Genomic DNA, 26,901 nt, shown 5'->3' with positions numbered 1-26,901 from the left:
CTACAATATCCACCTTTTTTGAAGTACCGTCATCAAGTACATATACATGCATGCAGCAAAGTCTTTTAAGTATGACTTTTGTCTTGAATCACTAGGTATAGTCAGGTCCATTAAAATCGTCTTCTGTTCTTTACAATTAAGTATCTTCAACAGTATTCATTATGAATTCATAAATTGCTCTGAAGGTCTCAGTCGCACAATAATCAAATACATAGATAACTACGTGAAACGGAACGACCTAACAGTCTAGATGTCAATATGACAATATTAACAGTCGTCAAAGAAGTTTTGAAATATACGCGCCATTTTCCGTTCGCGGTTTCAATTAGTGAAGAGTGTGTTCTTCAATTTCTGTTGTCCCCGTTGGTAGCTGCTAATTGGTAAATAGTATCCTCAATAAATTGTTTGCTATGATGGCAAATTTATTTAGTCTGTGTCTCTTTTTCAAAATACCCAAAAGTCGGGTAATATAATATAATGGCCCCATAAGCGCAATTTTTTAAACAGTTTTCTTCTAATTCATCATTTAGTAAAATTATATAAATTTGGGTACAAAAGGACACTTATTAATCATAATCACAAAATAACAAATATACGCGTAAATCTGGGGTAAATAATTTCATTTTAAAAAGGATGTTCTAAACCTGGTTGTTCTACAAATGTTATTCAACAACTTAACACTTTCACGCCCCTGGACTAGCTATGTATTTTTAAAAATAAATGTTATTTGTTCAGCGACAAAAAGTTGGCATCCCGCGTGGTAAGCCCGCCGAGTTACGCAGCGCCATCCGCTGCGCCGGCGCGGTCGCCTTCTCACTCGCCGTCGCGCAGTCCGTCGCCCGACAACGGAGGCAACATCCAGTTTATCACCTCCTTCGGCGGCGACGAGGATGAGGTCAAACCACGTGAGTTTATATATGATTTAAAAACGCGCTTAACACTTTAGTTGCTAAAGCCTTGTGCAGCAGACGAATAGCACAGATAACCGCTGTCACCTTAGTGTTGCCAACTTTCAATGAAAAACATTGATTTTGATGTAAATTAGCCTATCAATCAAGATACTATATGATTAACATAGAATAAATCTCAACATGATTAAAGTCTTTACGCAGAATCGTTGCTGCAATAATAGTTGAGGTTATCAGCACAAAAGTGATGTAACCCCATTATGCTTGATATGATAAGAAACAGAACATGTGACGAGGATATTCTTTTTTCAGTGTAGTTTTACCACTATATTATTCAATGTTATCCAACAGGTGTTTCAAAAACGTTTCAACATACCCATCCAAAACATTATTACAAATGTAACTTACGAACGAACGAGTCTGGCTTGTCTTTGGTCTAAGCGGCGACCGCGCGGTTATACTGTTCAGAGGAATTTGAATGTTGTTGCCTAAACTCTGAGACGAAATCAAAAATGTAAACAAAGGTGATGCCATTACAAAAAATGTTCCACGAATGGTGAAACAGTGAAAAGGGCTAAAAATTAATGCTAGATGTTTTATATTGTTTGTAAATGGTGTGCGTGTGCACAAACAAAATATTATCAAATCATATTTTTTATTTAAAACACCATATTTGATAAGATAATCTCAAAAAACTGTTTCTCGTGGAAAGATTTTTATCCTATTGGCAATGTTTCGGAGATGAAACGACTTTGGCTGTCCTTAGTGTTTATTCGATTTTTTATTTTAATTTGTTACGTATAAACACAAATACTTATAAGTAGAAGTGTGAATTATTAATTCCTACAATAATATTACTTTAATAATTTATTAAATGAAATGTTCTTTTATTGAGAATAATAAAATTCAAATAATAAATTGGATAATTGTAAAATAGTGTTAATTATAATGAACGAAAAATGAAAAGTCAGTTTTTGGTCGATAGGGATGGATAATGGGTCAAGTCTTCGGGTTGCATCCCCACCAGTACATCACCGCGATTTTCTTCATTCGGTTTCTGACGGCTGTCGTTATCGAATGTGTTCCTTGCTGTGTATGCGTCGTGTTGTTGACTTTTTGTTTTTTTTTGGTTGAGTTTTCGTTTATTTTATTTTTTTTGTTAAATTTTGGTTTTACTCTGTTGTTACATTTGTGTTTGCTTGCGTTCGTGTGAACATAACTACAATGGAGGCTGAACCAGGTCCTTCAACAAAAATAGACACACTTTCGTCACAGAAAACAACACCACTATATTTATGACACAAAATGTTTCTAAACAGTTATTAGTCAGAATACAGTAGAACCTGTTAATAAACGAACGTGGAAAAAACGGTTTATGGTCTATAAGACGTCGCTTTGACAATGACAGTTGTTTGTTTACATTTTTTTACTTCAACTACATCTCAGAGTTTAGTGCATAGAATTCAGCTTCGCCAGTAATGTACGTGAAAGCGAGGTAACGAGGCGGTCACCGCGCGGCGACCGCACTAAATCTTTCGCGTCGTGTAACTGGGCGCTTTCGCTGCACAAGGCCTAGCTTTTGTTTCACTGCTTTTGTCTAAGGCGCGTTGTACAAAGTGGAGACATTAAATTTGAAACAACCGATAGGATTTTATTACGTCCACTAAGCTGAGAATGTCAAAATAAAGCATATTGGTTGTTTGGAATTTATTTCTCTACACTAACCTAATGGTGCATTTACACCAGCAAAACGAGGATTGCAATTTGTATGGCAAAATTTCAATTCTCTTTTAGTTCGTAATCTTCAGCGGAAATAGTCTGTATTGACAAGGATGTGCGAGATGAGAATTGAAATATTTATTTATGTAATATTGAACCTTATTGCTGCCTGCAAAAAGGGTTTATTAACTCTGCAATGGAAACACGATTTCTATAAAAATGATCTCCTTATTGTATTAACAAATTTTCACTAGTAGTTAATAGCCTTTAATCGATTGGGTAACGTCATACACATGCAAAGATTTTTGTGAGCCTTTCAAACATTGCGGTTTTATTCACTGGTGAAACAATAATCTCCTCGCCCATACAAATTATTGAATTCACAACCGCTACTAGGTTAATTGTAATTATGTTTCCAGTTCAACAATTATAAATGATTGAATTAAATGAACTATGAAATTGATTTGTCTACAGCTCCATCCCAAAAACCTCTGTATGCAGACAAATTGAAACAGAACTTGAAAAAAAAACAGTTGTATGCAGATGTTGCGCGGAAACACCCAAGAGCTCGGTAAGATCTTTCAAACTTCCATTTTAATAACGAATATTCAAACCCATGAGTGTGTGCGTTATTTATAATTCATAAATTATGACAATCAAGTAACACAATGGAAATTAAACTAGCCACTGTTTTAGGCTGTTTACATGTCCCAAGGTCACGACCGACTGTTTGTTTGAAAAAAAAAACAGATTTATTCAATTTATACCCAAAAAAACAGTTTCATTTCCAATAGGTAGCAATAGAGAAAACTCAAACACAAACCAACTTTGTGTAAATATCAAGGAACGGGACGAACTAGTTGTGCGCCTTATGGTAAGGTAAGCTACACGCCTGTCCATAACAGTTGCAGTGCCACTCAGAGCTTTAAATCGCAAAGATCTAAAGGGCACTGCCACTACGCCCGGCACCCCGAGACATAAGTCGACAAGTCCCATGTGCCTGTAATTTCACCAGCTCCCTGACCCTTCAAAACCGGTAATGCTGACATTACAGCTTGGCGGCAGAAGTAGGTAAGGTGGCAGTGCTACCCTGGGCAAACTCTTTCATAAGGAGGTCTACAACTACAGAAACTGTCAAATCAGAGCACACATTCATCCACCAAAAGCAAATATAAAATTCACAAATTTTCACAAATTCAAGTTACATGTGTTATATGAGTTATAAGTGCTATGAAATTAGCAGAAAAGGTTATAATATGATATTTTTTTAATTCACAGGTCAAAATCTCCAGAAGTACGACGCGAAATAGGACCACGTCGACTTGAATCGAAATCAAAGTCTCGGTCTCGCTCATATTCTCGGTCACGGACTCCGTCGCGGTCCCGCTCGAGATCTCAACAGTCGTGGAGGTCGCGGTCCAAATCAGGATCTTACTCGCGATCTCGGTCAAGATCTGTGACCTCGAGATCAAGGTCACGCTCATTTAGCCGCTATTCGAGATCGAGATCGAGATCCAAAACGCGTAACTACAGGAACAGACGATCACGCAGCCCTACTAAGTTTGTATTTTGTTTAATATCAACAAACCTTATAGAGGTATCATTGTCAAACAATATATTTTCCCGAAACAATTGAACCTTTGTGCTTGACAAGCTGGCTTAGCTGCGAATTTAGAAATATGGGTATAATATAAGAATTAAAGTATGAAATGGCCGTTATGTATAGGAGAATCGGATCACGAATATATTAAAAATTGAATGTTATCAAAATATCGTTGGTGTTTTGTACAAAGTGGGTAGGCGATGCGAGGCGAGGTGAGGCGAATTAAGATTTTAATTAAATTTAAGTTTTGAAATTGAATTAAAACGACGTCAAAATTTTAAAACTGTCCTTAGAACCTAAAACATGCTGCCCTGAAAAATCTACGAAATGTCCATACATACACTACTGGCATCATTTGGGAGTCTCACTTATTCCTTTGCTATAGAATAGAAAATAATATTAGTAACGATAATAAAATAATATTCTAAACGAATATGAACAACGCCAAAATTTGAAGTTTAGAAGCGTAAAGATTCATTTGAAAAACGTTTCTAATTTGAATTTTACATACAAAAAACTTTGTTTCGTATCTATGTGGCCAGAAGTATTATAGAAGGGCAATATCATACTTTGTGGTGTTAATACTTATACATATACTTCTATCGAACCAGACGAGTTTTTAGATATTTTTAATGTCGCGCATGGTATTAGTGACACCAAGTTATCTGTGATATGAAAAAAAGGAAATAACGCAAGTACTTTGAAAATTGTCAAGTTTACGTTCACATACACTTGCTTAATCCCTTTTTCCAAAATTTTACCATTATCCATCCCACCATTTGTATTACCTGTTATCCCTGTAAAATAAATTTCCCTGTTTTCCAGTGACAAAAACGTGAATTGCCAATTTAAAACATAGTATTAAAATAAACTAAAGACTTACACCACGGACATACCACGAATAAGTTGGTGGACAAAGGAAGTTTTCTTACCAAGTCAATACCATCTTATTCTTTCTTTTCGTAAATTGTTTATACTTGTATTAAATAATACATATTTATTTTCCACAGTCATGGCTATGCAAAACATAATGACAACAGATCGTCGTATGAAAGGTAAACTTTTCTATTCATTTTTTTTATTACACAATGTTAACACCTTTATAGGAAGACGAAGGTAAGGTAAAGCTTTTGGACGTCCGTCTTTATAAAGCCTATACAGCAAAACATCTAAGTCGTAGTCTCAATTTACAAAAAGAAAAAAATCGTATTTATTCTCAATTTGGCATGTTTACTTGACTGTTAACTGAGATCGAATACTCCAAAAAAATCTTTCAAACCGACGCCTTCTAGGATACCGTGCCAGACCCACAGAACTAAAATTTCTCATAAAATAAAACCAAATACAAAGATACGACAAAAAACATAGAAAAAATCGTGAGGTCCGTTGGTTCGTTCCGTTGCTTAGTTGGTATAGCTTCTGGCATGGTATGCTAGAAAACGTCGGTTCGAATCCGGTCTGATCGAAGGATTTTTTCTGAGTGTTCGATCTTTATGTTTAATAATTATAACAAACTAGTGGAGTAATTTCACATAAAAAATAATTGAATATCAATTCAATAAAAATTTAAAAATATATGAATTTTTTAATTTTTTTAAATTTTATTGTGTAACCCCTAAACAAACGCGAACTTCAATGCCCTATCTATAAAATATTCCTGTGATATTCCCTGATAATTGAGGGTCGTAGATTGCTACTTTGTTAAGAGGGCACATCATGTTCTCTTTTGGTGGTAAATGAACTTAGAATGTACACACATCAAAAAAAGTTTGCGATCAATAGCATAAGCTCCTATAATTCTTTAAATTTAACTTTATCAAGAAAAAATCTATGTTGTATGCTTTCTTTAAATAGGAATACCCTGTTTGAAATTAAAATATAAAACTATTTTTTATTATTTATTTTAAAAAATTGAGCCATTAATCATAATGTAACAGTGATAGAAATTTCATAGAAAGAAAAAGACTGTTTAATTAAACTTAAACAACAATTTATTATTAAAAGGTGTGAATTCAATATAAAAAAACTCCTCCCCTGGCTCGAATACATGCGAAGATCCTCCTGGGCATGCTGAGGATCAAGTTATCCAGCATTTCCTGGGGTAACCTATCCCATTCTTCAATAGCGGCTTCCCTGAGCTCTGGAACTGTCTGGGGACGTGGCTCACGGTTCCATACTGCTCGTTTAAGAGCATCCCACGCGTGCTCTATTGGGTTTAAGTCGGGCGAGCCGGCAGGCCAGTCTAATCGTGTGATATCGTATTCTTGAAGAGAAGCATTGACTCGTTGAGCTCGATGTGCGGGCGCATTATCATCGACCAGTACAAATTGGTGCCCATGGTTTACTCGGAATGGTCTGACGATATCATCAATAGCAACTGCTTTGTACATGTCTGCTGTCATGAAGCCCCGATACGGGATCAAAGGCGTTCTAACTCCAATCATAATGCCACCCCAAAAGGACACCGATTTTCCGCCTTGCTGAACTGTTCCAGTGGCAGTTCTTTGTCTTTCACGGTCGCCTGGTCTTCTCCAGATACGGACACGTCGGTTATCTGGATGAGTGCTGATTCGGGATTCGTCAACGAAGAGACAGTTTTGCCAAATGTTTTCGTCCTCACCTTCTTCATTTTGCCGAAGTCTAGCCCACTGCAATCTTCGTTGTTGACGTTGCCGGGAATTGAGCGGAGCTCGCCAAGACCTCCGTGCTCGTAATCCAGCCTGGTGCAAGCAATTGCGAACGGTCTGCGTGCTAACTTCAAGCCCAGAGGCGGCCCTGACTTCTGCTTTTATTTTAGTGGCGTTGATTGTTGGATCACGGGCTGCCAGCAATCTAATATAGCGCTTTTGGGCAGCTGTCAAAACAGTTGGGCGACCGCTGCGGGGTCGGTCAGCTAAATTCCCCATTCCGTGATACCTCTGCAACGTAGCCACGACACAGGATTGGGATATAGCAAGTCTGCGTGCTATTACTCTCGTGGTGTATCCTTCTTCCCTCAAAGTTACTATTCTAGCTCGTAAAACCTCTGATAATCCTCTTGGCATTTTTTCAATCACAACTTTCCGCGAAAAATATCTTGAATCGCTTATAATTGACTAAATCAGATTTCTGAATGAGCGTAAGCTAGGACTGAAAGCCTTTTTATATGAAAAAACAATTGAACGGGGTCATTGTTTTATGTTCTAATTTATTTTTAAATAAAGAATCTAAAAAGAAGAAAAAATCATAATATAATCTACAGTAACAAAAAAGATTTCAGTTTTTCGAAGTGATCGCAAACTTTTTTTGATGTGTGTATGTAGCGACATAGATAATTGATTACTAACAAATTGAGGTGGTAAATCAAGTACCTTTATTTGATTAAAGGTTAAAAATTTTGTTTTTAATTAATACGTAGTTGTACAGAACAAGTACTCTGGTATTGTTATTACTTTTAATAATTAAATATAGTAATGTCACTTCAGTTCGGTAATTTAATTCCCTCGTGCCAGAATTCAGAATGCAAGACATTTATTCCGATTATGTGAAAGTTACTAAAAGCAATTTTAATTCTAGATCTCCCGTAGTACTCTGTGTCTGTACAACACCTGATACTGAACAAAAATATTTTGAACCCCGAAATTATTGCGAAAACGTAATATACCTGTAATGCTGACAGTAGTAAAAAAACAATTCGTTGAAATTGCGCTCCATCAGCCTTTACTATAGTGTCACACTGATGACGAGTGATGGTACTAATTCTGGTTACAAACATTTGGTTGTGTAGGGAAGACAAAGCAATGAGCAAGCCTGCCGTGCCGCGATACTACGGACGAAAGAAAGATGACAAATCCTCCAGCGAACTCTCCTTGGATTCCGACTCCAGTGACTCCGCCGAGGACCCTAAAAACAAGTTAGTTCCCTTACTATTTTAGTTTATTCACGTTTTTAAAAGCAATAGGTACTTGTCATAACCACTTGTTTCTCTGATTCTGAAATCTGAAATCTGAAAGGCAAAGATATTGAAGTCATGTCGTTGGCTGTTTTCTTGAGACAAGTGATCTATGATACAAATTCTTACCAGTTTAAGATGCTCTCGCGCTACTACATTTTTAATAGCACTAAATTTGTCCCAGCAAGCATTCTAAAATATTCTATTGTTTGAAAACTCATACGCAATGACGTCACTTAACACAGACTTATTTGTTATTATAATTTGTAAAAATATATTAAAATTTGTAAATCTCGAAACCTCCATTAATGTGAACGTTTGAGCAGGCACAAAAACAGAATTAATGGAAAAATTTATATGACAATCTATGATTATATGAAGGTCTACAATATATTTCAAGCTTTAATTGCCCGATATTGCGCTTGAAGAGTAAAAAAGGGATGTCGTACAAAAACGTATAACGAACTTTTCAAATATTGCCGACGATAACGTTTATAACATATAATCAATAGTGTTTAACTTCATATACGATTCTAGAAACAAAACTTGTATCTGTGCCTAATAAAATCTTCAATCAATTTGCTTGTTTCCTTGTAAAAGTGATTATTGATTATGAGAATTGAAAAACAAATACTAGCTTAAATTAACGCAGATATTTCTCCAAATTCCAGAGCGACGGTTGGCAATAATTCCAATTCAAACCAGAATCAGTTACGATTGTCTGGATCCAGCTCCAAAGTCAGTAAGAATCATTTGTTTTTATTGGTACGCTTTCATTTTAGCACCTTATCGTAATACCGCAATCGCCAATTTGCAAAACAATCGTTCTATTCAGTTACGCTTGAACATTTGTTATACAGCTGTTAATCACAAACTGTAATCAATTACAGAGTATGTATAGGTAATTGAGTATGACAAAATCACCAAGAGCCGGTGCGAATACTGAAAAATCTTCAATTTTTTTTACACTTACTACAACTATCACTTTTGTGATAATTTCAAAGAGTTACGGGAATAATTAACAACGGGACATTATGACAAATGATCGTATATTTTGAAGAGCCGCTTTTCTACATCCTTTTGAAAATCTGTATTGCTGAAACTCACCTTATTTAAAAAACATATTTCTGTTCTTTCACCACATAAAGCGATGAACTCGTGACACGATAAAACATCCATTTTAATTTAAAAATGTAAAATATATCATTTTATAATAATATGTGTTTCTAAGTTTGTCCATGCTATGACGTCACTGGAGGACATGAAGCAGTGTATTTGAAACTAGCGTGTACATGAACATTTCTCTATGTAATTTTTTTTATCGTCGAATTACACAAAGCAGGGAACGGAAGCGAATTTTTGTAACCATAGCGTAATGTACTTCAATTGTGTAACGTAAATACTAGATACCATGGATTAATAACTCGAGAGGACTGCTAAACTCCATATTACACATCGTGACTCTGATGTGGGTCAACAAGCGGGTAAACTAAAGTTATAAAATTAAAAAAAACCATAAAATAAATTGTGGTTGTTCATCTATCCGATATCTAGGATTTTATAATGCTCTATGTGAGTAACGAGCTATGCCGAATAAAACTGAGAAATGCTAAAGTCACGTGTTATGCTCATTTCAGAGAATTCAAACCTTCAAAACGCTCCCTTGTAAACTTGGCAATTTCGACATACGATACTTTACGTAGGAGGGGTCAGAATTATTTTCTGAGCTTTGACAAATGCGTGTCAACAGATTGCATCGTGTATGTAATACACACAATTAATTTCTAAAGTAACGCTTCCTAATATGGGTAGATGGCGTTAATCCTAAAAAAAAAAATAAAAGAATAGCCAGCACTATCCATAAAAATCTGTGCCATCTACTTGTTTTGTTAGTTATGACAAAAAATTTGAGTAGCTTTGATAAATTGCAGCTTATCGAGTTCTTAGAATAGGTTAGGTTAAACATAGGAAATGACTCTATTTTTCCGGATTTAAATTGCGTATATTTATTTTTTCAAACAAACCAACGTTTCGGACCCTTAGAGAAGATATATAGCTGATGTCAAACACCGTCGCGTAAGGAAGTCTACAGTGTGTGAGCATGTCATGGATAAACCTACACGTTCAATGAAGTTTGACAAACCCCAGGTCCTTGCAAAAGAAGTCCGTTATCTACCCAGTCCGTTAACAACCTAATTTCAACAGGGAAGGTGGTTTCTCCAGTGGTACCACCAGTTTGGGATCCAGTGTTTTCTCTGATGAAAAATCCCAAACAGACATAAGACTGCAGTACTAATTAGTATGTTTTAATTTATTCTAATTTACATTATTAATTAATAATAAATTTATCTTAATAAAAATTCATATTGTTACAATAAAATCATTTGTAAACCAATGTAGCGTAAATTGGAATTTGTAAAATTAAAAATAAAGTATTTAATTAATAACTTTTATAACTATAGTAAAAAAAATAGGGAGGTTTGCATTAATATTACACTAACTGGTTGATGATTATACCACCTCATTCAACCGTGACCATGGGACCTGTAAAGGGCCCGAAACGTTGGTTTCTTTGTAAAAACAAATATACGCGATTTAAATCCGGAAAAATAGTTTCATTTCCTATAACTCCACTTATTCCATTTTTCTATGAGGAGTGCGTAAGGTTTACTTAGCCCTGAACGTCACGGTCTTTCCATATTTGGGATTTAGATGACGATCTACTATCCAGATTTAAAGGTCCCTTATGGACCGTACTAATATTGAATTGATGTTGCTAAAATAACATATTAAATCAAAAAATTAAAATTATTTATTAAATATATATTAATTATATATAAAATAGTTTCACTAACTTGCAGCTTATCAATGTAAAACAAATTATTTACAAAAAAAGCTATTTGGTATACTCGTCGCGACATCTGGTGTCGTACCAATAGGTATTAAATACCCGAATACACTGTCTGGTATTGCGATTAGCATTCCTCTTGAGTGATGGGTCAATGTAGATACGAACTAAACAACAGGACGCGCGTCTTCTCAAGAATTTCTGCAGCTACTGTATCGTATCTAGTTAGTGCGTTACACAATAATAACATATTGCTTATTATGTTGAGTGTGTGTGTTATTATTATTATTATTATTGTACCATGGCGTATCAATTCATACGAATGTAGATGGAGACACTTGGATGAAATAAAAATGAATCTCAAAATCAAAGAAGCATAAAATAAAAAAATGGAAAACTATTTAAACAACATTTTAAGAAAGTTCAATTAAAATTCATTCACAATCATGATAATTGGTGAAATCAGAAAACTGTCAATGAAAAGATACCAAATTGAAGGTTTCTCAATGGTATACTTTTTGATTTGTTAGTTTGCAATAATCTGTATTGATGGCATTCCTTTGAATTTATTCTCGAAACTGAGTAACGTTTTAGCGTTGACTTTTACTTTAAAGTATTAAAAGTACAAACTCAGCTTTTTTGCGAATTTATCATATTTTATTGTACAAGAAATCAACGCCTGAACAAGAGCAATAACCTAGACAAAAATGTATGAACTGCCATCTGTAGGCCTCTTCGAATATTATTATAACGCATTGCGGGTTCACATGGTACAATCTATATATTGATCAGCGTCAGGAATCAAAATAAGCGTCCGTGTAAGCGGAGTTACGAGTGCTACATTTCTCTGTATGATTTTCGGTATCTGTCTAGTATAGTATTATATTATCTGTGATCATACTATGTACAATTTCGTTACAAAAATTACCTTCCATTCCTTTCCGCAGCAATGTATATTGAGCCTTATACTGCGTTCTTATTCCCTTGAATAACAATTTTTTGTTTTCAATTTGTCTAACTCTAAATTAAACGTGATATATCAACCATACTTTAAGTCAAACAGACTAATGCCCATTTCCGCTAAACTTAAGTGTGTCTTAAACCAATGCCTGTAATGCGAAAGACATTTTTAATACATTGTTTTTATTTTCACACATTCATAACCCCGCACTAGGGAAACCCTGTATCGCGGGTGTCATGCACACACACTTAGACAACCACAAATTACACCCTAACTCGCGAGAGAAATAAATGTAGGCCATACTCATAGTTCTCTCGGCCAGAGAGTCGAACCCAGGACCTCTGGAAGGCAGTCCATCATGGTAACCGCTCGGCTACGGGGGCAGTTCAGTTGGTAAGAGTGTGTTGTCAATTTAATTAGTTCTTACGTTTAGTGCAAGTGGGAATAATCGGACTGTCAGACAACATCATTAAGCTCTAGTAGCGTACGTTAGTGCCAATTTCTAGAATTTAAATAAATGTAGAGTCATTCTTAGTAAAAAGATGACACTAGCAACCATACTAGGATGTAAACAGGGTATTTATTTGCAGAGTCGCCCCTCGAGAGAGACGATGTCGTTAAAGGAGAAGCTAAAGCGAAAAATGCAGGCGCAGTTAGCAAGGCAACGTGAGTTTTAGTAATTTTGCTCATAATGCTTCTAGCAACAGTTCTGAAACAAATATAGATCCATATATCAAGTATGCAACAACTTCCGCATGGTTTCTTCTCGTTTTTTTGTATATTGATATAATATAGTTGAATATTATTTGCACCAATGAATAATGTTATCGCTTGTAACGGCTTATTCTTTCTGTTATATTAAGGTAATAAAACTATTATCACTGTTTGCGTGCAGACAAATTATTTTTCAAGCAATTTGTTATTGAATATCGTCAGAAAAATCTTGTTGAAATTAGCCTGTCACCGCGCAGCTACCTCAGGAACCGACTCAGTTAAGCAGTAGGCCTGTATTAGAACTATGCAGAATTTGGAAGATGTTTGTAATGTATGGAGGCATTGAACGATTTTTAGTTCTCTTAACAAGATATTAGTTAAATTGATCGTAGTTTACCTTCTGTGTATGATATCATACACATCTCGTAGACAAGGTTGTATTCTAGGAAATAATATCATTCTGTTATATACACACGCTGATCTAACGCAACCTACCCCCAAGGGTAGGTTCGTCTGTCTATTGCTTCTGTAAAATAAAGTATTTCTAGTAGTAAATTTAGAGTTTTATGTATCCTCACGATTTTGCCTCCCCCATTGATAATTTCGTATGATTTCCAGTGCGTGCAGACAAACGGGCTGAAGCAGAGCGGTTAGAACGCGAGAGCAGACGACAGGCGCGTCGCGACGAGGAAATGAGGGAACTCGCGATCAAACTGCGACGCAAGTCTGTACCGAGCTTATTGTCTTAGCCAAGTGCCTTGGCTGTTATCCTTACCTTGACAGTTATTATCTTAGATGTAGTTTTTGTGACATGGGAGAAAATGTTGGCCAATCATATAGGTCTGCCGCCGTTGGTTAAAAAAGCGGATTTTACATTTAAAAAAATTGGTATGTATACTGCTGTGATCATTAAAAACACCGATCTTTCACTATTTTAATTTTTCCTAGTTATAAAATTACTGAAAAAAAGTAGATTTTTCAATTTCATTTGTTTAAACATTATTTTCTCGGTTTTGAGTTTTTGTCACATGCGCCCTTTCAACTAACAGCGGCAGAGGTGGCGTTTATGAATGATGTCGTGCACTAAAGAAGAAACTTTAATATCATTCAACATTAAAGTGGGTCATAGGAAGGGGAAAGTTATGAGGACGACAGTCACGATTTTGACCAATGAAACGCTTGAAAAGCGAGGCGAAGGAAAACAACTCCTTTGTCGCGTGCACCAGTCTGCCAAACCATGTGAAAGCTTATACGTACACCATTGAATTTGTGTATGGTATATAAACTTGTGTTTCATTGCAGGCAACGTGAAATGCGGCACCAGCAAAACCGAAGGTCCAGTGATGATGAATCTGACGGAAGTCATAGTGGCTCTTCGTCGAGGTATGTATTTCCCTCCCTGCCTTCTGATACGTAAGTAGGTAGTTAGTCATTCTTCATCGATATTGCTTCCTATATATTGGTTCCATAAACTAAAACATTAAAATTTGCGCATCATGCAATACAAACGCCTGCATGTAAACACAACAACGGACAACGCAACACAATTGCCATACCAATACTGCACGCTGGTATTAACTACAAACCTATCTCATATGAACGGGAGTACTTGGTCCGATTAGTTTCCTGACGTGCGATGATCTATTATTCGCAGTACACGTTACGTGTCTGCTCTCTATATTTCTGAGATTGTACTTTTATTTTATAACAAACTTCTATTTTAGAGCATCGCCTGCACCAGATAAGAAACGAAGCAGCCGAAGCAGATCAAAAAGCCCCACTCAAGACGATCAAAAGAAACGCATTCCAGTATGGGAAACTCGAATATCGCCCAACCGTAGAGAAATTGGCGAAACTTCACATTATCAAGAAAGGCGGAGATATCAAGATACTGAATACGATAACATGAAACCAGAAGACGATAGACCACATTACTCCACTCGTTTCGAAAAACACAGAAACCACGAAGGCAATAGGAATTTCGAAGGAAACAGAAATTACGGTTATCGTGACTATACTCAAGGATATGAGAATAGACCAGATATTAGATGGGAAGAGAAACGCTATCCACCAGGGCAAAGGAGACCGTATGGCCATAGAGGAGGGCATAGAGGCTATGGCCACAGAGCAGGGAATTACTCTGAAGGACCTTCGTGGCAAAGTCCGCAAGATTCTCAAGACGATAAAGACAGGTCAGATAGTGCTCCTAAGAATAGAGTGAAACTCGTCGATTATTAGAGAGGGTAACACACGATCAAACACAAAAATAGCTGAAGATTATTGTGATAAATTATATCAAAAATAAAAATGAACAGATATCATTATTATCAACTCATTGTACGTACCATTTCTGAGCACACGACTCCTCGACAAAGAGGATTTAGACCATATGAACAGATGTAATCCTGAATAAATATGATTTATTAATATCGCTAGTTCTCTTTTTACACATTTTGATAAATTTTAATGAACATAAGAAAAAGAAGATGACTGGAGTGTTTGAAATGACCTTATGTGATGATTAAAACGAAAAAATGTTTACAGAAACGAGTCCTGTAGATTTAGTTGATCGTGTGTACACCTTATTAAAGCAATTTGTAATGCCAAATTAGACAGAAGAATAACGGAATAACTTTTAATGGATACACTTGGCCAGAAATCTTCGAAAGTTAATCCACTACTGCGGGCTTAGCATAAGTGCAAGCAAATAGGTAAAACTTGCAATCTTTTGCACATTTTTGCAATAAAAAAAAATTGTAATCTTTTATTATGTCTAGAATTATAATAATAATAATGTGCCACGTAACCACAACACAAAATAATTTTATCTCACCACGGAATCTACTGTGCTATGAGTGTCAAAGCAACAAAATTGTGTGTGTATATAGAAAAGCTCGTTTCCAAATTGTTCCTATCGGGATTGGAACCCAGGACCTTTTCATCTAGTGCCCATAATGCTAACAGCTGGGTCGCTAAGATCATCGAACTCGTTACTATAACATTGTGCATTGGTAAGACTCGCGTGACGTCGGCGAATTGACAGCTTTCGAAACACAACCTTTTGTGTTTGTGCTCATGCTAAGCCGGCGTATAAATATCTTCCTTTGACATAATTTAAATTTAAGTTGTATATCAAATATGAATAAATTCTGTTGCGAGTTTACAACATAATATTATTTTTGTTTGGCAACTTCTAAAAAAAAAATCTTTTGCCAAATTTGTTGTAGTTTTTCCGTTTTTTACCCATACTTTCTATTTTAGTTTCATGCAGTAGGTTTTGTACCCTAATTTTCTATTTTATTTTAATTATTCATCTAGTTAAATCCCACGTTTTTATATTAATTCCAGCCCGTAGAGGCGTCCTAGTGTTAAACTTATAAATATATTTTTTAAATCCACTAAGAAGTCCGACGAGTTCTGGAAATGTGAAGGATTTGACATTTCCGTAACTTCAGATGGGTATCCATATTTACACGATTAGATCATGCGTGGCAGTCGGCACCCTTTAGCAACATCTGCCACCAGTGGAGGCAGCAAAATGTTATCCTTTCTATGCTGCCCTCCTTGTGATAATTAACGTATTTGTATTTTGGTAACTTTCGCGTTATTAGTATCTAATGTTTTTTTTTAATTTGAAGAATGTCAACTACGCTGATTTTGTTTTACAGTGAAACTGTAACTAAATAAGATATAAAAGAAAATATTATAAGGGGTTGTGCAGGTCTCTTGCGCTGATTCCAACATAACTTAATTTCGCAAAAATGTTGATTACGTCAGTTATTAATAGGAGGGCAGTATGTAAAATTAGTTATAAACAGAGGTGGGTTGTGGGTTAAAGTTGAAACTCAATCAACCCGCCCGGGTTTTACCCAAAGCGCCGGCTTTAATACATTTTAGCCCAAAATCGTGGGCGGAAACGGCGATTAGGAAATATGGTATAATTCCATACTTATTACAAATTTCGATGTAAAAAAATATCTTTTTTTTGGACGAAAAAGAGGCAACTCCACACAATACGATTCGATTTTAATGAAAATCAATTCAAGAACACGATGTAACGATTTTTTTAATCAATTCAATAGGAAGGCAAATCGAATTGTGTAGATCAGAAAGCAGTAAAGATTTTGCAATAATATCATAATTTTTTTGTAAATAGTTTTTGCACTCGATTTCGGGCGTTAATGGGGTTCCAACCCAATTTAAAAAATGGCGTTAACAAAGCGCCGGATTGAAACCCGGGTTTCTTTGGTTGTAAATAATATGAAATTATTTTTACCATAAGGAGCAAATATTGTTTTTTTGAAAAGGCAGCAATATAGTTCTTTGTAATATAATGTGTTATTTAGACGCCAATAAATGTATAAGTACAATAATATCTTTTATTTACAAAATTTTAAAAATAATTAACCTTGTATACAATAATAAAACATTTGACTAATATGTGCTTATCAAGTAACAATAATTTATTAATCTTGTTTCAAAGTAAAATTAAATTCTTTATTTATTATTTATTTTGTTAGTATGTATAGATATTCCACGACAAATTACGGACATAATTCGATTTGCAAACTACGCTTTATAGGTTTCTATCAGTAAACAGTGTTAAAGTTAGCATGCCAATTGTATTGCTTCTAGGCGTCTCCTATGGAGAAATTTGCTATACAAATATTTTACGCGGTCACTAGCGTTGTCGTACTGAACCACACTATACTCTAATATCAATGTTTTCATTTTGAGAAAAGAACAGCAATGTGTATTTAATTGTTGGGATTTTTTTAGTTATAATAAAAATAACGCACACACAATATAAGTTATGTTTTTAAGCAGAAAAATTATTCTCAAAAATGTGCAAATTAAACATTGATCTACCAATAAATGGACATCGGGTCTAATACAAAAACCACGAAAGAAATGTCCGAAGTTAACCTATACAAACGTCGAAATATAAAAAACTAAAACATTTACTTTAAATTGTAACGTCATTGCAGTACTGCCTAATTATGCTTCCAACAATTTAAGGGCCCAAAAACACCATATTTAGCTTCGACTGAAAATTACTTGAACACAAGAGTAATGGAGTAGCCTTTCTCGTAAATATTAATTATTTTTTATATATATTATAATGTCGATTTTTTTACAAATTCACTAAAGGATTATAATAAAGAGTTGGGCAGATACATATATACAAATATTGCTACAAATGTAAAAATAAGCGTGTACTATAAGAAATGTACCGATATTCCAACTAAACGTAATATTCGTAATACCGAAAAGGGATTTATAATAAAACCGTTACGCTTTCGAGTAATTTTGATGCTTTTCACAAAGCCAAAATTAGCTTTTGTTTTGTAATCTTCCTAAAAACATGCATTTGACATTATGAGAATTCGATCTAATGTTATTTCGGGCAAATGTATTTTCTGACTTCTGATAGGTAATCCCAAGCCGTAAAACGAGTACAACAATATTTTGTTAGTTATTGCTAACGTTTAATAAAAAAATCATTTAAAAAATAAGATTAAAATCAAAGCGACTCTATAGTTTCTTTGTTCTAAATATTTCAATCGCTTGTGGTTCGAACAATTGATAATGACCAAGAAGTTTATATAAGCTTCTTGAAAGACATTATGGGTCTCTTTCCATCTTTTGCGCAGGCAATGTTTAGAAAAAGGGCAGTAAGCTATTTGATTATTTTGTGTGCTTTTGTCCCTTTAGGACTGTTGGACCCACTGTTTGGTTCCACAAGTGGGACCAGTAGGATTTTCAAATACTCGTGGTTCCACTTAGATGGTGGAACCAACGGTCTTAGTTTTAACAAGTAAATTTTTGGCCTCGTGGCCCCACTGACTGTCATTTATATTTACGATTCATTTATAAATAAATTAAATACCATAAAACTGTACAAAATAACACTTTAAAATGAGAACTATGATAACACAATATATTTGTTTAGTGAAAATATGATATAAAATCCTGTTTTTACACTTTACTGCAGTAATTTTTACAAGTTATAATATTGGTACTGCATAATTGACAACCGCCCTGTAAGTCGAACAAACGAAGACTGTTGCGCAATTGACGCTTTGTATGCGATTTTAACGACCTACAGGTGCTTTTAGCGCGAACCCGACGTCCATTATAGGTCAATGAAATTAAATAATTATTTGCAGTCATTATGTATGTACCTTTCAAAACTAGGTATTTCTAATTTTCTATCGAGATTTTAGGTTTTCGGGATTGTTAAAAATATGGAAAATAAATTTTTTTTTGTCAGATCATAATCGCGTATTGTGTTTTGAAACAAACCCACATTTTGGGCACCTTTACAGGTGCCATGGACACGGTTACCTATCAGAAGCCCGAAATGACATTTTCCAGAAATAACATTTGCTCGAATTTTCATAACCTCGAAAGTAATTTTGAGAGGAAAATATTTTTTTCTTTTAAACCTAACCTAATCGTGTCTTAAACATCCAAGCATAACCTGAAAGAACAACGGTTTCGTTATAATTTGGTTTTCGGCGTAATGAAAATTCGAACAAACGTTATTTCGGAAAAAATATATTCGAGTTTGTGATAGTTTGCCCATGGACACGGCTGTTTAAAATAGTTTCATTTCCAAGGTATTTCTAGTGAAAAACAAATAAATTAGTTCTGCCTTTAGAATAGAGTTGACAACAGACGAAATATTTTTAGTGAAATGTAAAGAGCAAATTGTGACTTGAGTGTATTGGTTTCACAACACAATAGAGCGCCTTATAGGTACTATTGAGTTATCAGTGATTTATAAAGAATATGTTATTTTTTGTGTTCTCAGGGGAACTATACAACTTGCCATACAGAATTGTGAACAATTTTACAGCTCTTTTTTGTAAAATTAGAACACTGTAAACTATGGTAGAGTTACTATTTGTTTTATTCGGTAAAAGATCCCGTATCTTTTATCGAATAAAACAAATAGTCACTAGACACACAGAAGAGGGAAGAAATTTAAATCTGGGTAATGATAGCATCTTTAAAATTCCGCAATGTCTCATTTGTTAATTCTTAACAGAAACTTGTTTTGCAAGAACTTCATGATTTGAAAAACTAGACTTTCGTACATCCTGAAAAGTTTTCCGGACTAATCACTAAGCGTATCTACATCGATTTCCTCATTATCGTCGTTCGTGGAGTCCGGGTCTCTACCTGGCAGAACACTATTGGCAGACGCAGCTGCGCCACCTCCTCGGCCTTCTTTTGTGTGTCGCCACTTCATTCGACGGTTCTGGAACCATACTTTAACCTGCAAATTGATAATTATTATTTTAATAAAAGTTAGGAACAATGAAGAGCACGTCAAACTTGACACTAAGGTTCAATTTACATTTCCGCGGAACGCAATGGAAGCAAATTTTTAACTGACTTCATAAAAAGGAGGACGCTCTCATTTCGATTTTTTTTTATGTAACGCGATAACTCGGGCATTTGTGAACCGATTTTGATTATTATTTTTGTTGGAAACAGGGTACCTCAGTAGTGGTCCCATTTTTATTTGAAGAGAGTATTCCTTCCTCTAAAGGTGGAAAACTAGACTTTTGAGATCGGTTTTTTTTAGTACTCTGTACTGAGATTATTGTAACCATAGGTTATTGAACTTTATGTCAATTGTGTTACTTACAAATAAGATACTAGCCAAAATACAGTCTCAGGATTTTCCGCAACTACCACATCGTATCTAGTTTGTACGTTACACAATTAACATAAAGTGCATCTCAATTGTGTTACGTACAAACTGGATACTAGCCAAAAAATTGTCTCAGGAATTCCCGCAACTACAATATCGTATCTAGTTTGTACGTTACACAACATAAAGTTCATTATGATGTGTACAATTTCATTACAAAATGTACTGTTCCGTTTCGCGGTAATTATAATTGACTTTTAAATTAAAATCAACTACATTATTACAAAATTACAAAGGCACAGGCCTTTGTAATCTGAGTCGGTTCGAATCCAACCGGATCGAAGGAATTTTTTCTGAGTGTTCGATCTTTGTATTAATAATTAATTATTATATAATTAATTAATTATATTGTTAATTAATTATATTAAGTATAATAATATAACAAACTAGTGGAGTAATTTCACAAAAAATAGTTGCATATCAATTCAATAAAAATTGAAAATACAGTGAATAGCGACATCGCTCGCCAGGACTGGTAGCTGTAAAGGTACTAACTGGGTGATAAATCTTTCACAGAGTTCTCATAGATGGCGCTACGACCAAAAAGTCGTTGAAAAACCAAACAAAGACACGACGCAAGCACACAGAAAAATTCGTGAGGTCCGTTGGTTCGTTCCGTGGCTTAGTTGGTATAGTGTCTGGCACGGCATGCAAGAAGACGTCGGTTTGAATCCAACCGGATCGAAGGGATTTTTTCTGAGTGTTCGATCTTTGTATTAATAATTATAATGGTAGGGAAATTGTGTGTTATTTATTGATAGAAAGTAACACTTGTTATTGTATTTTTTAAAACATTCGTTGTTTTCTACTTTCTTCACATATAAACCATTATAACTTTGTAATTAAATCTGAATTAATTAAGGACACTCCAAAGCGATGATTCCCCAAGGTGGTCTATATCGACTCCCAGTGGAAAAAAAAATCGGGGTCCACGAGAGTGAATCCCATTGGTCTGTTTGTTGCAAGGACATACTTTTAAATTACAATTGACAAAATGGCTTTTACACATTGCTTCTATAGTAATAAAGAATACTTAGAATTTCCAAATAACAATTTACATTAATTTGAAGTGCAATTAACAGTAGAAAACAAACATGAAGTTAATATTAGTACATCTGCTTGCAGGTTGAATACAATGTACCTAATTTTATTTAAGATCTTTATTATTACTGTATTCTGGCAAATAAATATATTCTATTTTATTCGTGATCAAATTTTGGCTTTCCATAAATTAAATAAATCTACTAGCTAATTATTTAGCTGTATAGTACCTACTTTTACGTATAATGTAATGTGAATATTTAGTTTGTTGAATTTTATTTTAGATTATTTTTAACATTTTATGATAAAATATGAATATTTATTATGTTGCGGTAGCCTATCACGGTTCATGTTTAGGTATAGATTTTTAAAAAATACACCATGTCTACAACATGATTGCAATAAATGTCTTAGACGTTTCTCACTGTACACCAATCTAAGTGAGTAGCACTGCGTTATATATATCAAGTACATTTGAAGTTAATGAATTTTTGTAAAACATCAATATTAGACAAGCAGAAGCCTATTAAAACAAAAAATATATATGTGGCCTACGACACTAAAAGTTTGGGGGCCTCAGCTCTAAAGGGAAAAATTAATGATAAGTCGTCTAGCAGTCTTAGTAAAGGAGACCAGCATGAAAGTACGGTAATTTATATATGTATAGTAAACGATGTTACAGATGTATAGTGTTGTGCCTACCAAAGTTATTGATAGTCACATTTTAACGGTGACATTTTGAAGGTGTCACAATGACAGAAAACACGCTCTTACTCATAGATTTTTGATTAACTTATACTTAGGAATACCTACTTGCGCATCAGTAAGTCCCAAAGTAGCAGCCAACTGTCTTCTATCAGGTTTTGTAATGTACTTTTGTATCTGGAACCGGCGCTCAAGTCCTTTTCTTTGAAGGTTGCTAAATACCGCCCGTGACCATGAACGTTTTCTTCTCCCGCTCGATGTGACGTCACAGCGCGTAGGGGGCTGCGGAGGTGATGATGAGGGAAGGGAGAGCTGGTAAACTGCGGAGAAACTCTTATTTTATTTTTTGCTGACTTCATAAGAAAAAGAAGAATATTAACAATTATCCGCTGTATTTTTTATTTAGATTTTCTCATATTATTTGCAATTTCAATACGTTGAATATTTTTTAGTGTATTAGAACTATCCCAAACGTGACTAATATTTATTATTTATTAATTTAATTAGGCTTGATCGTGAGCTTAAAAGATACGTATTGGGAAAAAAGGCAGCTTTTAAGTTCGACTTTTCAAGTCCTATTTACGGAACAAAACGGAGAGACAGGCGCTCGCAACTCTCTCATTAACCCAGAAAGTTAACTACCTATTACAGCATTTTGGACACCCTATCGAGCGTATCATTTCCATGTATTAATTCCCTCTAAGGAAAGTTTTTACTGACAGAACTATGGATCTGGTACAAATCCCTTTATAGCATATTGCACAGATCGGAGTGAACATATCAGTTTTAGAAAATTCGACATATGATTTCTCTAACTCATACAGAAGCTGTATCTGCACACGTTGTTATAAACTAGTAACAGCAGAGCTCCTTGTGAAAGAGTTCGTCGAGGGAAGTACTGCCGTCTTACCTATTTCTGCCGCCAAGAAGTAACGTCAGCATTATAGTGTTTCGGTTTTGAAGAGTTAAGGGTGCTGGTGAAATTACTTACGCATAAGACTTGTCAACTTATGTCTCGAGGTGACAGACGCAGTGGCAGTGCCTCAGATCTTTGCGATTTAAAGCTCTGAGTGAGTGACACTGCAACTGTTATGGACAGTAGTGTAGCTTACCATCAGGCGCACGACTTGTTCGTCGCGTCACTTAATATTATAAAAAAAAACTCCATTTATTTAGACATATTGCAAAACAATAAAATTGCAAACAATACACTAAACCAAAAAAACTAAAACGCATTCGATACACTGGATGTGCAGAGAATGAGCAATAGTAGCTAACTGAGAAAAAAATACAAAATTGATAAAAAGACGAATTTTATTGCACGGTGTTTATAATTGCCACGTACGGTGTAAGGTTATTGTTGTTAAGCCTTTTTTATGATATCAAACAACCCGAGGAGCTGACTTGCTGCTTTGCATGATAAACCTCAGCATTTAGGAAGGTGGTCGATTCCCACCTTGACGTGGCTTACAATTGGGCACGGTCTGTAGCGAGGTGACGTAAATGATGAGTTTGCTCAGGGTATTTTTGAGCACAGTTTCGTTCCAGCTACTACCAGACACGTGAATAAAAAAGTTTGTTGGCGGAAGCCTTAGAACGCTATCTACGTGGTCGACCGTGTTACACACAGGGTATCCCACGGCTACGGGATACGTAACGAAGCTTCAAATATTGTAGATAGGGTATAGTGTGTTTCAAGGAGACATTATTTTACATTTATTAAGTAATATTGCATTCAAGATTTTGAATTGATCAAATGTGAAAAAAAAAGATTTTGTATTTTTATATACCGACGGAAAGAGTCATTTATTTATAAGGTTTAATTCCTTTTACATAGCATAGTGTCGTAAATTAAAAAAACACGCCCCGTCCTTTCACTTGGTATTATATTAAAAAAAACATCAAGACAATCTACGAACAGCAAACTTATCAAAAGATTGAGAATTTGCATTCAAGAATATCCATCAGATTTTTGATCATTGTAAATACATTGGCGTTTTAAGTTTCTTTTTATAATAAAATAATTAGTATAATTGAACGGTACTTGGAGAGACATAGCTGTCTACCTTTTTTCATTATGGATTTCTTACTACGTTACCATTGTCACTATTTTTTTTTGTCTGTAACACGACACCAACTGTACCTACACGTGTAACTAAAGTCGAACGATTTTTGCTTTTATTATCGCTGTTATAAGGGCGCCTTCAAATCAGATGCTTGTAGGAGCGCTTCAGTAATTTAATTGTAGAGCGCGCGTATCACGACAGTGGCGCCGCACTTTTAAATTAAGATACGATGTTACTAATAAGGAATTAATCTTTATAATTTACCCTTTCGAACATAAAAACAAAATATTTGCACATTTGGTCCGTACGATTCCCAGGTGAGGCAAGCAACCGTTAAATATTTTTTTAATGCAGTATTATTTACTGTATTGGAAGTACTTTACCTCCGTGTCGCACAGACGTCTTCTTCTTATCGTATCATCGATGGCTTAGACCACAATGCTTGCCAACGTGGTGAAAGGATTTGCCAATAGACGTAAAGTACGCGCTGATTGTTGGCCAGGATGCGCCAGACGTACGGTATAACAAAAGTACGTCGTATGGCAAGGCTCCTTTCGTGCATCTGTGGGACAGTCTCGTCCCACAACCGCGATACGTGTTTTGTATGGTGGAAGGCGGAAATACTGGAAGGGCTTTGGCGAATATTTGTTGCCTAAACCGACGTGTCTGATAGAGATGGTAGATAGCTTGTGTCGAAACATGATTAGTGCAATAGATGTTGAATTAAATGAGTTTGTGGAAGTTAGCAAGACAGCAGCGAAGTACCTAACTACCTTAGTCAACGATAAATCAAAATTAAAGTACGCCAGGTGCTTTGTGAGCGTTTAAATTCAGATTTGTCGAAATAGGTCGAAATTTAGTTATTGAATACGAATACACCTAGAAACTCAAAAAATATTATTTCCTAGTTTGTAATTCTAATGTTTCATACAAAAGACAACAACGACAATTTTAAATTTTAGATTAACGCCGTTGATGTCTTTTGTATGAACCTATATAGTTAAATAATTCATCTTCTTGGTAAATTCTTTAATTTCGTCACATTATTCGTTATATTACATTCTCGGCTAAAAAAGAATAAAGTTCATAAAATAAGAAGTACTTAGTAGTAGTATCTTCGATCCACGCATTAACCTAAATATTTTCCTCGAATAAAAGATCCGCTAGGATTACTTTTGTAATTTCGCGGCCTCGTGTATAATAATGTAATTATTTTATAAATATTCCTGTTTACTAACAAAAGCCCCACGTATAAACTTAAAACCGAGGTCAATCTTATTAAATGATAACATTCAAAGCAGAGCCCATAAACTAAATGCTTAATAAGGCAACTCAAAAATATTTTTCACCTCACTGGCTCGGAAAGGCTTTCTTTCTCATTAGAAATCTGCGCGCAAAAGCGTTTTTTGCACGCTAGAGTGGAAAATATTTTTGGGATTCGAACTTGATGATGGACTGTGGTGCACCTAACTTTTTCTTTCGATAAAAAAGATAACAGCACGTTGAATACGAGCAATCGCGGCAAACAACAACTTTGCAGCCTTGCATAACAAATAACTATTGTATATTTTATAAAATTTGTTGCCATCATGATGTTATCGACATCGAAAGTGCATGGACATCCTTACTGAACAAGTATCAAATTTTCGCAGCTCTATATCTAAATATTCAGAACATTTGCGCACCTTTTAACGGAACACAAGAATTTTAATTATCTACAAATATTATTGATACAAAATATCTATAGAATATTTAAAAAAGTATTCTTGTTCGCTGTGGGTCTCCATGTCCTTTTCCAGTCGGATGTATCACAACACAGTCTTCTTCAAAAGCAACCAACACATGATCCTAGACTGCTTTACCAAAATTAACTAGAGTACTCAAATGCTTATGATATCACTCACCAGTTGTGGGTCTTAAAGCCGGATGTAAATGAGCATATGGTAGAGCTAAAGGCATCTGCAATAGCGGCGAAGGTTCGTCCCTGCAGCACCGGTAAAGCGCTGCCACACACCCTGCACACGGTGGATCCTGAGCCCTAACCGCCTGGCCACTAGGCTCGTTTTTTGATGAACTTTCGTTATTTGTACCTAATATACTCTCCACACTAAACTTTAATTTATTATTATCACTTAAAGACGTCATTATTTTCACAGCACAAAAATCCAAAGGTGTTATCGTCGCGGGTGTTTCTGAAAAACTGACGACGTACACGCGTTTTGTCGACTCCGGCGCAGCCTGTAGGCGTGTCATTTGAAATCTAGCGCTCTGATTGGTCTGTATGTGCTGGGCGGAGTGAGCGCCCTTATGGAGTAACGAACATTGACTGATATTATAAACAAAACAGTTGTTTACAATAAACAAGGGTCTATACGTCTTTTATGACTTCGCGAGTTGAATTTAATTTTATTGCAGGTCAACATCGTTCGTCAATACGTTCGTGGAATAGTAGGGTGGCTTGCTCGTTGCAAAATGTCAAATGTTAAACTGTTATTCGATATTGTAATGAGCTTACAACATATTAGTCTTTTAAGCTAAACAATTCTAGTTTTAATGAGGTATTAAATAATTTGCGCCTTCATGCAAGAAAATATCTCTACAATAGGACTTTTCATGCAAGATATAAAATACTCAATACTCAATTCTTTATTGCATTCCCAAAAGTTTACATTTGTAGCA

General features: G+C 35.2%; 3 protein-coding genes across 3 annotated transcripts; 2 read left to right on the top strand and 1 right to left on the bottom strand.

Moving 5' to 3' along the window:
- Nucleotides 1-258: 258 nt before the first annotated feature.
- LOC113238323 (serine/arginine-rich splicing factor 4-like) lies at nucleotides 259-4,748 on the top strand. Its single transcript, XM_026475162.1, has 4 exons — nucleotides 259-380; nucleotides 736-905; nucleotides 3,102-3,198; nucleotides 3,906-4,748. The coding sequence occupies exons 1-4, from the start codon at nucleotides 259-261 to the stop codon at nucleotides 4,261-4,263; spliced, it is 747 nt and encodes a 248-aa protein (XP_026330947.1). The 3' UTR covers nucleotides 4,264-4,748.
- A 3,261-nt stretch (nucleotides 4,749-8,009) lies between these two features.
- Nucleotides 8,010-16,148, top strand: LOC113238322 (RNA-binding protein 25-like). The gene is made up of 6 exons (XM_026475161.1): nucleotides 8,010-8,122; nucleotides 8,833-8,899; nucleotides 12,561-12,636; nucleotides 13,303-13,408; nucleotides 13,987-14,067; nucleotides 14,409-16,148. Exons 1-6 carry the CDS (start codon nucleotides 8,010-8,012, stop codon nucleotides 14,920-14,922), a joined length of 957 nt encoding a protein of 318 aa, XP_026330946.1. The 3' UTR covers nucleotides 14,923-16,148.
- A 3,326-nt stretch (nucleotides 16,149-19,474) lies between these two features.
- On the bottom strand, nucleotides 19,475-26,406 carry LOC113238272 (H2.0-like homeobox protein). Its single transcript, XM_026475084.1, has 3 exons — nucleotides 26,127-26,406; nucleotides 22,265-22,476; nucleotides 19,475-19,969 (listed from the first exon to the last, which is right to left on the bottom strand). Exons 1-3 carry the CDS (start codon nucleotides 26,365-26,367, stop codon nucleotides 19,808-19,810), a joined length of 615 nt encoding a protein of 204 aa, XP_026330869.1. The 5' UTR covers nucleotides 26,368-26,406; the 3' UTR covers nucleotides 19,475-19,807.
- Nucleotides 26,407-26,901: the final 495 nt, after the last annotated feature.

Source organism: Hyposmocoma kahamanoa, unplaced genomic scaffold (assembly GCF_003589595.1).
Source record: "Hyposmocoma kahamanoa isolate Upper Pololo Valley unplaced genomic scaffold, ASM358959v1 95, whole genome shotgun sequence".
In the NCBI taxonomy this organism is placed as follows: Eukaryota; Metazoa; Arthropoda; class Insecta; order Lepidoptera; family Cosmopterigidae; genus Hyposmocoma; species Hyposmocoma kahamanoa.
Note: the sequence above shows the minus strand (reverse complement) of the source record. Positions and strands in the feature narration are given on the sequence as shown.

Bases quoted from the DNA above. Each gene is read 5' to 3' on its own strand.
- LOC113238322 (XM_026475161.1), top strand. From the start codon at position 8,010: ATGAGCAAGCCTGCCGTGCCGCGATACTACGGACGAAAGAAAGATGAC. The intron at 12,637-13,302 runs GTGAGTTTTAGT...TATGATTTCCAG, and splicing joins GGCGCAGTTAGCAAGGCAAC to TGCGTGCAGACAAACGGGCT. The intron at 14,068-14,408 runs GTATGTATTTCC...CTTCTATTTTAG, and splicing joins CATAGTGGCTCTTCGTCGAG to AGCATCGCCTGCACCAGATA.
- LOC113238323 (XM_026475162.1), top strand. From the start codon at position 259: ATGACAATATTAACAGTCGTCAAAGAAGTTTTGAAATATACGCGCCAT. The intron at 906-3,101 runs GTGAGTTTATAT...ATTTGTCTACAG, and splicing joins CGAGGATGAGGTCAAACCAC to CTCCATCCCAAAAACCTCTG. The intron at 3,199-3,905 runs GTAAGATCTTTC...TTTAATTCACAG, and splicing joins CGGAAACACCCAAGAGCTCG to GTCAAAATCTCCAGAAGTAC.
- LOC113238272 (XM_026475084.1), bottom strand. From the start codon at position 26,367: ATGACGTCTTTAAGTGATAATAATAAATTAAAGTTTAGTGTGGAGAGT. The intron at 22,477-26,126 runs GTGAGTGATATC...GTTTCTCCGCAG, and splicing joins GGCTTTAAGACCCACAACTG to TTTACCAGCTCTCCCTTCCC. The intron at 19,970-22,264 runs GTAGGTATTCCT...ATCAATTTGCAG, and splicing joins TGGGACTTACTGATGCGCAA to GTTAAAGTATGGTTCCAGAA.